A 15,765-nucleotide genomic window follows, 5' to 3' on the forward strand; every position below is an offset into this window, starting at 1 on the left:
TCATTTTAATGTTTTACCTACGTGACTTTACCGAAAAAACCCACACCCACACAATCAAGCGGTTGTGCGGTGTGGTGGGGGTGCAGTGTGGGTACTCTCACATTTTTACCCCCAAGGCGTATGCGTTAGCGTGGAAGAGCAGGCCAACATCCCCTCTCTCTCTCGAGGGACACGGGCAAGGCGCTGTCTAAGCGGGAGTCTCTTCCGCCGGTAGCAGTGGGCATGCACCAGCAGTTGCAGGGCCGCGCCTCTACCCTGAGAGAGCCCTCCAGTGACGTCACCGCGGTGCGTGTCTCTCTCTCTCTCTGGCTCGAATCCCTTCCCCATTAAAGGTTTTCCTCCGTTGAGAAGTTAGTTTCGATTTAAAACGTTACAACGGTAATTATAACAGTACATTATCATAAACAAAATGCTACTTATTTCGACCTGATGATGCCCAGAAAACAGGCAGAGGATACTCCAGGCGCCGAGCACATTTGGCAGGAGGAGGGTTTCTTCTTTTTCAGCGGCTGACCATGTCACGGTGAAGAGGTCACCCTGTGCCAATACCGTCGATGCCACCGCACATAGCCATCGCTTCCTTCTTTCTGCCAGTCGTGGCCGCTGCGAACAGTCGACATTCCGCCGCCTCCGAGCTCTTAGAGTAAAGTTCAAAGGTCAACAAAAACCACCGCCATCCGGGGCCTCGGCTCTTCTTGTCCTCGTCGCATGCTCGATGCCCTCTTACAGTCTCGTCGCCCGCCGCACCGCCTCTCAACTCAGTCGGTCTTCTCCCTTTGGGTTGCCACTGCATCGGGGGGCAGCGGGGCAGGGGGGGATCTTTGCCCTCATCCCATCCTGCACACGTGTCCCCATCCATCACAACCTCCTCGTGCTCTCGTAATATTCCGAGCTGTTCGTATCCTGCCATCAACATCATCATCATCATCGTCATCGTCGTCGTTTCCAGTATTTGTTTGTGCCCAGGTGCGGCACGTTGGCACACCCGTTATTCAGAGCTTTGGGTGCCCCAGTCGTCTGCCAGCACGATCATCATCATCATCATCGCCATCGTCACTTGTATCATAAACGGTGATACAAGAGGCCAGAACAGGTCCTACTTGCTGTACTTTCCTTCTAAAGGCGGCCTTGTCGCCTCCCCCGCGGGTTGGGATTCTCAGCTCGATCCCCCCCCCCCCCCCGCGGCCAAAGCGTGATGATCTTTAAGAGCTACACCACGTCTCGCCCCCCCCCACCTCCCGTGCAATTAACTCCTCGCAAATTAGCGATGAACAAAGACAATTATCGAGAAACGATTATAAATCTGCGGTCGTATCTGGACAGAAATCTGCGGATGCCGCCGCGCCAATGACGGCGGAGGAGGAGGGGGGGGTCTAAAGGTCTAAGGTCAAAAGGTCAAAGCCTTTGCTGCCATCCCAGCACCACCGCGCCATTGCCTCCTTCCTTGTCAGTGCTCGTACTTGTTTTGTTTTAAGTGGACGTCTCAACCTGCTGCAAGGACTGCTCTTGCATTCGCATCATCATCAATGCCACCAAAATAACTGGCTTCAGGTCTTGCCCCGTGGTCCTGTGTCTGTGCGCGTGTGTCACTGCAATTGTCCGGTGTGTGTGTCACTGCAATGGTCTGATGTGTGTGTGTCGCTGCAGTGTGTGTGTCACTCCACTGGTCCGGTGTGTGTGTGCGCGTGTGTCACTGCAGTGTGTGTGTCGCTGCAATGGTCCTCTGTGTGTGTGTCACTCCACTGGTCCTGTGTGTGTGTGCGCGTGCGTCACTCCCATAGTGAGGAGCGGTGGTGTAGTGGTCAGCGCGCTGCGCTGCGAACCCGGCGACCCGGGCTCGGCACCCGCTCACGGCCAACACCGGTGACGAATATCTGAACCGGTCCTGGGGCTCACCTAGGTTGATTCAGCCTCAAATGAGTACCTGGTGCGGTGTGTAGTAAACATCGCCACTGGGGAGACAAAGGCGGCCGGGCGTGGTGCTGGCCACCCACCCCCTCGTGCGCCGTGCCGGCCTCTATATGTGCTCGCTACCAGCACTTGCCCCAACAGCCGGTTTAGGCTATATGGGGGATCTTTGTCTTTTTGTCACTCCCATACCGGCCCTGGGAGCGGTTTCAACAACAGCGGTAGCAATTCTGTTTCCACTCCTCCGTTGCATGAACCCATGCGGCCATCTCCGACGCCGTTGGGGAATGAAAGGCGAGCCCACGGACGCGACTGCCAATCCTCATTCTCAAGCCACGGACCGCAGAGTACCGGCACTGTTCACTTCCACCACTCGCCTACGTGTCCCCATGGGGGGGGGGGGGGCTCTCTCTCTGAGTCTATGAGTCTCTGTGCGTCTATGGGTGTCTTTTGTTAGCCTATGGGTCTGTGTGTCCATTTGTCTGCGTGAGTCTACGCGTCTCTGCGTGATTCTTCACGTGTCTGCAAGTCTCTGGACCATTCGCGTGAATCGAGGTCTCAAACCGCGGCCCACACATTCGCTCTCGAGGCCGCCCGCTGCGTCACTGGCTTGGCTCCTCTCTCCGCGTGCCTCTCTTGTCGCTCTCACAGTGAGCGAGCCTGTGGGACTCTCCGCGAGGAGTCAGGAAAAACTCCAAAAGTGAAGCCGATCGTTCGCTGGCAGCGTTTGCAGACAGTCACCGGGCTACTCCTGACTCCGTCCACTGGCTCATCCGCAAACATCCACGTGGGTTCATCGTTGCCCCTTCGCCTCTCCTCGTCACGGGAAAGACGACGACGACAGCCACGTGTTGGCGTGAGCATTCGGGATATCGTCAGAATTAAGTGCATTCATTAGAAAGCTATTCAACGTGGTTCGGGAGCGGTGGTGCAGTGGTTGGTGCACTGCCCCCAGCCGGGTTCGATTCTCGCTCACGGCCAACATCAGTGACGAATAGCTGACCTGGTCGTGCGCCTCCTCTAGGTCGACTCAGCCTCAAATTAGTGCCTCGTGTGGTGTGTAAACATCACTACTGGGGTGACAAAGGCGGCCGGGCGTGGTGCTAGCCACACCACCCCCTTTATGTGCTGCGTACAGGTGCTTGATAATAATCAGCACTTGCCCCAACAGTCTGTTATGGCTATACGGGAGTGGGATGGGGCTGGGGTCTTTGTGTCGAGCGGTGGCGCAGTGGTTAGCGCACAGCGCTAAGAAAGCCAGCGACTGGATTTCGATTCCTGGCCCACGGCTAACACCAGTGAAATAATATTTGAAGCAGTGCGGGGCCTCCCCTGGGTCGATTTCGCCTTAAATGAGTACCTCATGCGCTGTGTAAACATCGGCACTGGAGATGCAAAGGTGGCCGGGCGTGGTTACTAGCCGTTTCAGCCTTAATAGGCACTCGCTAACAGCACTATGCCGGTCATACCGATACATCGGGGATCTCTGTGTGTGGTTGTATGTATATATGTATGGGAAACGGTGCTGGCCACCCACGCACGCTCTCCAAGTGCCGTACCGGTCTTCACAGGTGCTCGCTAACAGCACTTGCTCCCGACAGTCTCAACGTGCACCTAGCCTGGCACAAGCGTCGTGGCCACGTCACCGACGCTTCGTGGCGAATGGCGGCTGGTGTCGTTGGTTGGTTGTGTGGTGGAAACACACAAGCCAGTGCATTAAGTGAGCCTCCGTTGAGTTAGGAGATCGTTAGAACTGTGCACGTGGTGACGACCGTTGACGAAAAAAGAATGGGAAGACGGGGGCATTTACGCATAGTACGGACACGGGGACGTGGACATAGTACAGGGACTGACACAATTACTTGAGCCCCAATCTCTTGTCGCAGACCTTGGCTGTTCGCTCCCAGCCGCCGCCCTTGGGTTTTAAAACTGCGGGTGCACTGACCGCATCTCGCCACGCGCCGACTGCTTTGCAACGGGCGCTAAAGATCCGGTGACGTTGTCCAACAGCAACGAAATGGGTTCAAATTCGCCGAAACGTGTGTTTTGCTGGGGGGTAAAACTCACGTACGCCGCCCGCTGGCTGGCTGGGGGCGATACCAGCCTGCGAAACGCAGCGCCTTCGCGATAGCCTTGGGCTAAGATGACGACGCGAATACCAACCGTGTAGTGATGATTTGAATTGATGATTTAATTTCCCCGGGGCATGGCGCGCAGCTGCTTCCTCCTCCTCATCCTCCCGGTGTGGCCTCCCCGGGCCAATCATACCCGCCCCCCGGCCCTGTGGTCAGACTCTCCCGTAGGTCGACTCAGACTGAAATATTATGACGAGCACCGGTTGCTGGCGGGGTGGATAGACGTCAAACCCGGCTGCGCGATCTGATCCCCAAAATTAATTGGTTCCGATTAAACGCCCACCGCCCCCCCACCGCCCCCCCCCCCCACCGACCACCCCGCTCCCCCCACCTCTGCCAAATGCCCCTCCCCATGAACCCGCGGAGCTGCCCGTCTGTCCAACTCTGCGTGGGGAGTGAGCGCGTCTGCCTGCGTTCATTAATTCCGAGCGGGAGCTGGTTAGCGTAGGAGTAGAGTACAACAATGGATTTTGCCACACTGCCCGCTCGCTGTCCCCCCTCCCCACACCCCCCGCAGTCTAGAGCCTATAGCACCTCTTTAGCGCGCGTCGGTCGCCCATCCTAGCACTGGCCAGGTGCAAACCAGCTTAGCTTCCGAGATGGACTGTCCTCCGGGCTGTTTGGTCAGAGGCAGGAGGCCTCTTTTGTTTGCTGTAGCGCCTGAAATCAAGTTGACGCTGGGTCACGGGGGGGATCAGGTCATGTCAGGTCAGGTCAAACCGGGTCGGGTCAGCTGCGGTCAGGTTAGGTCAATTTAAGGTCAGATCTTGGTCAGGTCAGACAAAGTAAGATAAGGCCAGGGTCGGGTCAGGTCAGACTGGCTGGCGTCAGCTCGGCTGACCTCAACTCAAGTCAGATCAGACCAAGTCGGCTCAGGTCAACTTAGAGGCTATGCCGGGTCGGCTCAGAAAAGATTGGGTTGGATCGGTCGGGTCAGCTGGGGGTGAAGTGGGGTCAGGGTCAGGTCGTGTCAGTCTGGGTCAGGTCAGCTGGGGGTGGAGTGGGGTCAGGGTCAGGTCAGTCTGGGTCAGGTCAGCTGGGGGTGAAGTGGGGGCAGGTCGGGTCAGTCTGGGTCAGCTGGGGGTGGAGTGGGGTCAGGTCGGGTCAGTCTGGGTCAGCTGGGGGTGGAGTGGGGTCAGGGTCAGGTCAGTCTGGGTCAGGTCAGCTGGGGGTGAAGTGGGGGCAGGTCGGGTCAGTCTGGGTCAGCTGGGGGTGGAGTGGGGTCAGGTCGGGTCAGTCTGGGTCGAGTCAGCTGGGTGTGGAGTGAGGGCAGGGTCAGGGTCGTGTCAGTCTGGGTCAGCTGGGGGTGGAGTGGGGTCAGGTCAGTCTGGGTAGGGTCAGCTGGGGGTGAAGTGGGGTCAGGGTCAGGTCGTGTCAGTCTGTGTCGGGTGAGCTGAGTGTGGAGTGGGGGCAGGGTCAGGTCAGGTCAACTGGGGGTGAAGTGAGGGCAGGATTGGGTCACTCCGGGTGGGCCCGCCTTGGGCCGTGTGGGGGGCCCGGCCCTTGGCCTAGAGCAGGACGCATTTGCCCTTCTCCACCCACGGGTTGCTCTTCATGAGCTCGGGGTTCAGGAAGGGGTCATTGGACATCCCCTCCTCGATCCACTTCACCATCCTGCGCGCAGCGGGCAACACGACAACACGGCAACGGGCAACTTGTGTCAGGCAAGATTTAGCGTGTATCAGACAACAACAGCAACACTCTGCGTGTGGCCTTAAAGGGGGAATAATCTATCAAAGGCAACGTTTCGAGCAATGACCCTTCTTTCATATGCTATGAAAAAGAATCATTGCCTGAAACGTCACCGATTATATTTCTGTATATAATGTTGTACACCTACAGTAGAACCCCTCTTCACGCCCACCCCCATTAACGATTCATCGCTTAACGACGGAGCCTCCACAGAGCCCAATGTGTAGTGTATAGGGTAGTGTATAGCAGTGTAGTGTATAGTGTAGTGTATAGTAGTGTATAGTAGTGCATAGTGTAGTGTATAGTAGTGTATAGTGTAGTGTATGTAGTGCATAGTTTATTGTGTAGTGTATAGTAGTGTAGTGTTTAGTAGTGTAGTGTTTAGTAGTGTAGTGTATAGTAGTGTAGTGTTTAATAGTGTAGTGTATAGTGTAGTGTATAATGTAGTGTATAATGTAGTGTAGTGTATAGTAGTGTAGTGTATAGTAGTGTAGTGTTTAGTAGGGTAGTGTATAGTAGTGTAGTGTATACTGTATAGTATAGTGTATAGTAGTGCATAATGCAGTGTAGTGCCTCCACACAACCCAATGTGTTCGCTTACCGACCATACCCCTGTTAACGATGGGTACAATACATATTAATGGATGCATCGATTAACCCGTTTTTTATATAATGTGTTTTTAATGTTATTGGTATCCTTATGTATTAATATCCATTGTTTAAATATTATAAAGTACGTTTTTTTTGGATGAAGCATTTAACGTGCATTTCCTCTACTCGCTTAACGACCAAATCAGTGAAAGACCGGTTCCGTGGAACCAATCGCCGTCGTTAAGGGGAGTTCTTCTGCCATGATATTATTGGGTGTAAATCTTGACTTAAAGCTTTCGTGACTGCAGGAATCCATATTCTTTGCGTCTTTCGGTAAAGTCACGTAGATAATAGGTTCAAAGAAAATAACCAAAAATAACAACCAAAAACTACGACGTTTCGATGACGACCGCTTGCGTTGCGATCAAAACGTCGTCGTTTTTTGTTATGTACTGTACTCTTAGGTTTTTTCGGTAAAGTCACGTAGGTAAAAATTTTAAATTAATGAAAGTAAAATAAAAATAAAATAAAAATCACGACGTTTCGGAGGCAACACAAGCTTCCGTCTTCAGGTGGAACCGTCACAGCACGATAGCTGTATCAAGTGAGAGAAATTCCAAGAAACAGTATTTGTATATATACTGGTTGAGGGTGGGAGGAGCCAAGGTAGGCCCTGGATATTATTTTTGTGAGGTTCGGTGCGTCTGAAGCACGCTGTTAGGAATGAGCCTTTGTTGTGTAGACTATGTGCGGATGATGTATGTGTTCCTAACAGCGTGCTTCAGCCACACCGAACCTCACAAAAATAATATTCAGGGCCTACCTTGGCTCCTCCCACCCTCAACCAGTATATATACAAATACTGTGTTCTTGGAATTTCTCTCACTTGATACAGCTATCGTGCTGTGACGGTTCCACCTGAAGACGGAAGCTTGTGTTGCCTCTGAAACGTCGTGATTTTTATTTTATTTTTATTTTACTTTTATAAATTTTGATTTTTTTACCTACGTGACTTTACCGAAAAAACCTAAGAATATGATTCCTTGCAGTCACGAAAGCTTCAAATCTAGAACTATCTACGTGACTTTACCGAAAGACCCAAATAATATGTTTTATAACAAAGAGTGCACGAACCGCCCCCCTCGCCCCGCCCCCCTCGCTCCGCCCCCCTCACTCGCCCCGCCCCCCTCACTCGCCCCGCCCCCCTCGCTCGCCCCGCCCCCCTCACTCGCCCCGCCCCCCTCACTCGCCCCGCCCCCCTCGCTCGCCCCCCCCTCGCTCGCCCCGCCCCCCTCGCTCGCCCCCCCCTCGCTCGCCCCCCCCTCGCTCGCCCCGCCCCCCTCGGTCGTCCCACCGCGGCGCTGTCCGCGGTGCTGAACCTCAGCGGGTCACGTGACCCGTGACGTCCTCACCACCACACGGGGTCTGTCTCGTTTGTGGTGTCCGTCTAGTTGGTTGTGTCTGTCTCGTCTGTGGTGTCTGTCTCGTTTCCATTGTCTCTCTAGTTTGTATTGTAGTATTGTCTCGTGTCTAGGTTGTATTGTTTCCTTTGACCCGTTTGCAAACACGCACGGCCCGTTTTGCCAATGCACTGTTGGATGAGGGTCTCCCCGCACCATGCGTCTCGCGGGGGCCACGATGACCATACTTCACCACGCTGGTCAGTGCGGGGTTGATGAGCATTTACATCCACCCCCCTCCCCCCCCCCCCCCCCCCCCATTGTTGATGACGAAGACACCGGCTACGTTTTACGTCGAAAAAAAAGTGTCGGGGAAATAAAATTCTATATTGTATATTTTATATTTACATGATCTAACCCCCCCAAAAAAACCTATATTATTTTTTTTATCTTTTTTTTTCTTTTTTTCTCTTTGGTTCTTTCGGTAAAGTCACGTATAAAGATAAAATAATAAATTAAATAATAGCATACGACGTTTCGATTGCAACACAAGCAATCGTCATCTTGTGTTGCAATCGAAACGTCGTATGCAATTATTTAATTTATTATTTTATCTTTATACGTGACTTTACCGAAAGAACCAAAGAATAATTCCTGCAGTCACGAAAGCTCCAAAATTAAGATTATCTTTTTTTCGCCAAGAAAAGCTGAGAGAGTGTGAGACGCCACGAGCGTGAGACGCCACGCGGTCCTCCAAGGACTCCACTTACTCGGGGATGGTTTTGGATGTCTTCTCTCGCCGGTTCGAGAGCTGGAACTTGAGGCTCTCGATCTCCTTCCGAAGCTGCGACACGTCCACCTCGTCCATGATGGCGGGGGGGCAGGGTGGGGGTCACGGTCGAGGCGTTCGTGCGGTCGCGGTACAGCCGCGGGGCGTCAACGGCGGAGGCGTCGTCTGTCGCGGCAGCGCCGACGTGAGCTCACGGCTGAGTTAGAGGCTTGGTCCGTCACGGTGGAGGTGCCGTCACGGCTGGAGCTGTCGCGGCCGTGGACGTGGAGTCGCGGTAGTAGCCGTAGTCGCGTGAGAGCGCCGTGACTGTTGTGGCGTCTGGGCCGTGACGATTCCGGCGTTTATCCTTCGGAGGCTCCTGGCCACAATCCAGCTCTGCTGGAGGACAAAGACAAAGAGCCACCGTGTAGCCTTAACAGACTGTAGGGGCAAGTGCTGTTAGCGAGTAGCACCTATGAAGGCCGGGACGGCTACACGAGGGGGTGGGTGGCCAGCACCACGCCCGGCCGCCTTTGCCTTCCCAGTGACGATGTTTACACACACCGCACCAGGTACTCATTTGAGGCTGAGTCGACCTAGGGGAGGCCCAGGACCGGTTCGGATAATCGTCACCAGTGTTGGCCGTGAGCGGGAATCGAACTCGGGTCGCCGGGTTCGGAGCGCAGCGTAGCGCTAACCGCTGCCCCACCGCTCCCCACCACCTCTACTCGAGACACGGGTAGACGGACAGCCCTTGCGAAACGAGCAACGCGCAGACAGACAGACAGATAGACAGATAGAATAGACAGACAGACAGACAGACAGACAGACAGAGAGACAGACAGACAGACAGATAGACAGACAGACAGATCACGCGCAGACAGACAGACAGACGAGTTCGGGGCCGATGGGCCCAAATCACTCGGAATGCGCCCGATCTCGGCAGCGAAGCACTCCGCACGCCCTTCCCCCACAGCCGCCGATGACCACGTTAGGCCACGCACCGTGCCCGACCTGACTTCCACGTGCGACGCATTACCGCACGTAACGCGGGACCGAGTGTGTGTAGCAAGGCCGTAGCTATGGAGTCAACATTGGGGGGGGACCAAATCTTCCAGGGGGTCTGGGGTCCCCCCCCCTCACCAGAAAAAATATCTACATTTGAAAACTCATTTCCTGCCTACAATATAAAAAAAAAAGCACGAACACATAGGATGGACTTTTTTTTTTACAATGTCATAGTGTATTTTATTACATTGCTCTGTTTTTTTCCTTTTTACCTTTTCTTGTTTCATTGTATGTAATGGCAGAGATTAGGGATTAATAAAGTAGAACCATAACCACAATCACATAAACAGAAATCTATTTTATAGCAATACATTGGGGGGGGGGGACATTTTGAGCATATTCGAATATTGAGGGAGTTGTGTCCCCCACCCAATATATATTATAATTACGGCCTTGGTGTGTGGCGTTCGGAACGCGCGACCGCCACGCACAGTCGGGTTGCAACAGGCGACTACGGAGACCGGGTAGTGGACGGCCAAACGGCGGCGGTGCAACCCCCGACGTCTCTGCTCGCCGACCTTCACCGACTCGCACTGAGCAGCTGTTCGACCAAAGCGGGTTTTTGCGCGTTCATGTGGATCGAGATAAATGAGCGGCCAGCAAGCGGGGCAAACTTTGGTGCCCTTCTTCTTGGTTCTTTCGGTAAAGTCACGTAGAAGGGAAGTAATAAAATAATTCAGACGCTGTCGCCTCGACAGACCTGGTTTTCACCTGAGGATGGGCTGCTTGCGTTGTGGCCGAAACGTCGTGAGAATAATTTTGTATTATGTTTTATTTTTATTATTTTATTACTTCCCTTCTACGTGACTTTACCGAAAGAACCAAGAAGATGAATCCCTGCAGTCACGAAAGCTTTAAATCGAAATTTGGTGCCCTTGATCACAAAGCCAAAACGTAGAGTATACATGCACGTGCACACCACTCTGTACGGGCTAATCACATCGTCGTGGTTCATTTGATTCAAGATTAAGACGGAGGCTTGTGTTGCCTCCGAAACGTCGTGATTTTTATTTTATTTTTATTTTACTTTAATTAATTACATTTTTTTTACCTACGTGACTTTACCGAAAAAAACCTAAGAATATGAATCCTTGCAGTCACGAAAGCTTCAAATCTAGAATTAAGCGTGAATTTGAACTCCGGAAAGGCACGGGCATCAATAACGTCGCGTTATTATACGGCCCTTTGATCATTCCACTGCTGATGAAGGCCTCCTCATTCGTTTCAGTCGTGGGGGGGGGGTTGTTTGACCATACTTCACCGCGCTGGTCAGTGCCCGTTTGTGAAATGGGTCTGACCCAGGGCCTGTTCGGATCTCGATCGCCACTCCTGTTGCCCTTTGCCGGGAACGGAACCTCTGCTCGCCGGAATTCACGGAGCGCAGTGCGTCAACCAGAGCGCCACCGCTCCATATTAACCATCATGCAATTAATTGTAATTAACAATAAATAAACGTTAATTTGGAGCTTTCGTGACTGCAGGAATTACTCTTTGGTTCTTTCGGTAAAGTCACGTATAAAGATAAAATAATAAATTAAAAAATAGCATACGACGTTTCTATTGCAACACAAGCAATCATCATCAGGTATAAATGAAATAGCAACAAAAATCTAACCAGAAAACTATAGACAGACATATAAGCAGACAAATATCACAAAGATACATAGAGAGAGAGAACACATGTGTGTTTTCTGGTTAGATTTTTGTTGCTATTTCATGTATACCTGATGATTGCTTGTGTTGCAATCGAAACGTCGTACGCTATTTTTTTATTTATTATTTTATCTTTATACGTGACTTTACCGAAAGAACCAAAGAATAAATAAACGCTGAAATAAATATTAAATGCTTGTTCCGATTGCGTCTAACGTCAAACAGTGACGGTTAGATTATACCTTTGCAGGCCTTATGTAACGTCGTTTTGTACAGTTACTTTGCTATTTTTGTATGGAAATTACAAGTTAGACAGGCCTGTTTCCTTGCTAATTTGGCTGCTTTGTGATGTTCATATCGAGTGCGTGGGTCTCAGATATTCACTCGCTGTCAAAGACAAAGATCCCCATACAGCCTTGCAGTGCAGACTGTTGGGGCAAGTGCAGCTCGCGAGCACGTCATGAAGGCCGGCGCGGCTACACGAGGGAGTTTGTGGGTGTAGCAGTGCCGGATTATCCTCGTAGCATATGTAGTAGCTACGGGCCCCGCACTTTCAAGGGCCCCGCGCTCAATGCTTTCAAGCTATCAATTCAATGTAGACTCTGTCGTCTCGACAGACCTGTTCTTCACCTGAGGACGGCTGCTTGCGTTGTGGCCGAAACGTCGTGAGAATTATTTTATTACGTTTTATTTTATTTTGTTTATTATTTCCATTCTACGTGACTTTACCGAAAGAACCAAGAAGATGAATCCCTGCAGTCACGAAAGCTTTAAATCGAAATCTATCAATTCCGGTTCAGTGATTCTGTACTTGCTCTATTACTATCGTACTATACTGCCTTCAACTTTAATGAACGACTGGGTGTTTAAGGTTAGCGATTTGTCGTGTTATTTGGCTGTATAGAAAATGAAAAAATACAATTACTTTACTATGCAAGTAAAAAAATTGATGTTTTAATATTTGTTATTTTTTTTTATTTAGGGCCCCTTATAACATCCTGCTACAGGCCCGGCACTAGCTTCATCCGGCACTGGGGTGTAGACATACACGACGCCCGGCCGCCTTTGTCTTCCCAGTGGCGATGTTCACTCAACCCCCAAGATGTCATTTTAGACCGAGTCGACCTAGGGGAGGAGACCCAGGACCGGTTCAGATAATCGTCACAGGTGTTGGGGGTTCATAGCGCAGCGCGCTAACCACTGCACCACCGCTCCCCACACAAAGACAAAGATCACCCGTACAGTCTTAACGAATCGATAGGAGCAGTCCCACCCACACGAAGTCTCACACACACACACACGCAGTCTTTCTGTGCCACACACACGCACGCACAGAGACAGACAGACAGACACGCATTGAAAGTGGACAGATGCCAGGCCAGACAAGCCGTGCACAAAACCAGACGCACGCGGAGGAAACGAGATTAGGGCGAGCCGCGTTCTTGTCCGTATCCCGCGCCTCTCGATCCTGACCGCGGGAGCAGTCGCAGCTGATGGATTTGTGAGTTTTCCGCGTGGCCCTGGGTGTTCGTAATGGCCCGTGTCTGAGCGCTGCCGTGTTCCTTTTTTCTTTTGGAGGGGGAAACCGGGGAGATGATGAAAGAGACCCATGGAGAGGCGAGACACAGCAGTGCCCCCCCTTTTGCAACGGCGACCTGGGCTACAATCGAGAACGATTTCAAGAACGCATCGTAGTGCTGTTTCGCAAACGCGCAATTGCACGCGTAACGGACGGATCCTAAATCAGCTCGTGCGCCCGTTAAGTCACGTGGCTTCTGTGTGCGGCCCCTCCCACAATTTTCAACCGCCGCCCCCTTTGAAAACAGACTTCACCACTCAACCTCATACACCAAATATTACTCACCCTCACCACTCACCCTCACCGCTCACCCTCATACACCAAATACTACTTACCCTCACCACTCACCCTCACCACTCACCCTCATACACCAAATACTACTCACCCTCACCACTCACCCTCATACACCAAATATTACTCACCGTCACTACTCACCCTCACCACTCACCCTCATACACCAAATATTACTCACCACTCACCACTCACCCCATACACCACTCACCCTCATACACCAAATACTACTTACCCTCACCACACCCTCAACACTCCCTCATACACCAAATATTACTCACCCTCACCACTCACCCTCATCACTCACCCTCATACACCAAATACTACTCACCCTCACCACTCACCCTCACCACTCACCCTCATACACCACTCGCCCTCATACACCAAATATTACTCACCCTCACTACTCACCCTCACTACTCACCCTCCCCACTCACCCTCATACACCAAATATTACTCACCCTCACTACTCACTCTCACCACTCACCCTCATACACCAAATATTACTCACCCTCACCACTCACCCTCATCACTCACCCTCATACACCAAATAGTACTTACCCTCACCACACCCTCAACACTCACCCTCATACACCAAATACTACTCACCGTCACCACTCACCCTCACCACTCACCCTCATACACCAAATACTACTCACCTTCACCCCTCACCACTCACCCTCATACACCAAATATTACTCACCCTCACCACTCACCCTAATACACCAAATACAACTCACCCTCACCACTCACCCTCACCACTCACCCTCACCACTCACCCTCATACACCAAATACTACTCACCGTCACCACTCACCCTCACCACTCACCCTCATACACCAAATATTACTCACCCTCACCACACCCTCACCACTCACCCTCACCACTCAACCTCATACACCAAATATTACTCACCCTCACCACTCAACCTCATACACCAAATATTACTCACCCTCACCACTCACCCTCACCACTCACCCTCATACACCAAATACTACTCACCGTCACCACACCCTCAACACTCACCCTCATACACCAAATACTACTCACCCTCACCACACCCTCCCAACTCACCCTCAAACACCAAATACTACTCACCGTCACCACTCAACCTCACCACTCACCCCATACACCACTCACCCTCATACACCAAATATTACTCACCCTCACTACTCACCCTCATCACTCACCCTCATACACCAAATACAACTCACCCTCACCACTCACCCTCACCACTCACCCTCACCACTCACCCTCATACACCAAATACTACTCACCATCACCACTCACCCTCACCACTCACCCCATACACCACTCACCCTCAACCACCAAATACAACTCACCCTCACCACTCACCCTCATATACCAAATACGACTCACCCTCACCACTCACCCTCATACACCAAACATTACTCACCCTCACCACTCACCCTCATACACCAAATATTACTCATCCTCACCACTCACCCTGACCACTCACTCTCATACACCAAATACTACTCACTGTCACCACTCACCCTCACCACTCACCCCATACACCACTCACCCTCAACCACCAAATACAACTCACCCTCACCACTCACCCTCATATACCAAATACTACTCACCCTCACCACTCAACCTCATATACAAAGATCTCCCGTATAGCCTTAACAGACTGTAGGGGCAAATGCTGTTAGTACCTATGAAGGTCGGAATGGCACACGAGGGGGTGGGTGGCCAGAACCACGCGTTTGTCTCCCTAGTGGCGATATTTATACACCGCACCAGGTACTCATTTGAGGTTAAGTCTACCTACACCGCACACAAACGAGTCACCCTCACACACCACTCACCCTCACACACCACTCACCCTCACCACTCACCCTCACACACTCACCCTCACCACCACTCACCCTCACTCACATTCACCACTCACCCTCACACACCACTCACCCTGACCACTCACCCTCACACACCACTCACCCTCACACACCACTCACCCTCACACACCACTCACACACCACTCACCCTCACACCACTCACCCTCACACACCACTCATCCTCACCACTCACACACCACTCACCCTCACCACCACTCACCCTCACCACTCACCCTCACACACCACTCCCCTCACCACTCACCCTCACACACTCACCCTCACCACCACTCACCCTCACTCACCTTCACCACTCACCCTCACACACCACTCACCCTGACCACTCACCCTCACACACCACTCACCCTCACACACCACTCACCCTCACACACCACTCACCACTCACACACCACTCACCCTGACCACTCACCCTCACCACTCACCCTCACCACTTACCCTCACACACCACTCACCCTCACAAACCACTCACCCTCACCACTCACCCTCACACACCACTCACCCTCACACGCCACTCAACCTCACCACTCACCCTCACACACCACTCACTACTCACCCTCACACACCACTCACCCTCACACACCACTCACCCTCACTACTCACCCTCACTACTCACCCTCACACACCACTCACCCTCACACACCACTCACCCTCACACGCCACTCAACCTCGCCACTCAACCTCACCACTCACCCTCACACACCACTCACCCTCACACCCCACTCACCCTCACACCCCACTCACCCTCACACACCACTCACCCTCACACACCACTCACCCTCACACGCCACTCAACCTCACCA

The 15,765-nt window shown here is 52.1% G+C and overlaps 2 protein-coding genes across 2 annotated transcripts in view; both read right to left on the reverse strand.

Moving 5' to 3' along the window:
* LOC133346607 (guanine nucleotide-binding protein G(I)/G(S)/G(O) subunit gamma-13-like) lies at positions 1 to 8,631 on the reverse strand. The gene is made up of 2 exons (XM_061558298.1): positions 8,497 to 8,631; positions 1 to 5,657 (listed from the first exon to the last, which is right to left on the reverse strand). Exons 1-2 carry the CDS (start codon positions 8,592 to 8,594, stop codon positions 5,552 to 5,554), a joined length of 204 nt encoding a protein of 67 aa, XP_061414282.1. The 5' UTR covers positions 8,595 to 8,631; the 3' UTR covers positions 1 to 5,551.
* A 126-nt stretch (positions 8,632 to 8,757) lies between these two features.
* The window catches only part of FLCN (folliculin), a 44,018-nt gene continuing 37,010 nt past the window's right edge, over positions 8,758 to 15,765 (reverse strand). Inside the window, exon 13 of the mRNA XM_061557699.1 lies at positions 8,758 to 8,891. The gene's annotated coding sequence lies outside the window, so the exon portion shown is untranslated. The remainder of the gene's footprint in view (positions 8,892 to 15,765) is intronic.

The sequence above is a fragment of the Lethenteron reissneri genome, chromosome 3, assembly GCF_015708825.2.
Source record: "Lethenteron reissneri isolate LAM-NWPU_2019-01 chromosome 3, ASM1570882v1, whole genome shotgun sequence".
Taxonomy (NCBI): domain Eukaryota; kingdom Metazoa; phylum Chordata; class Hyperoartia; order Petromyzontiformes; family Petromyzontidae; genus Lethenteron; species Lethenteron reissneri.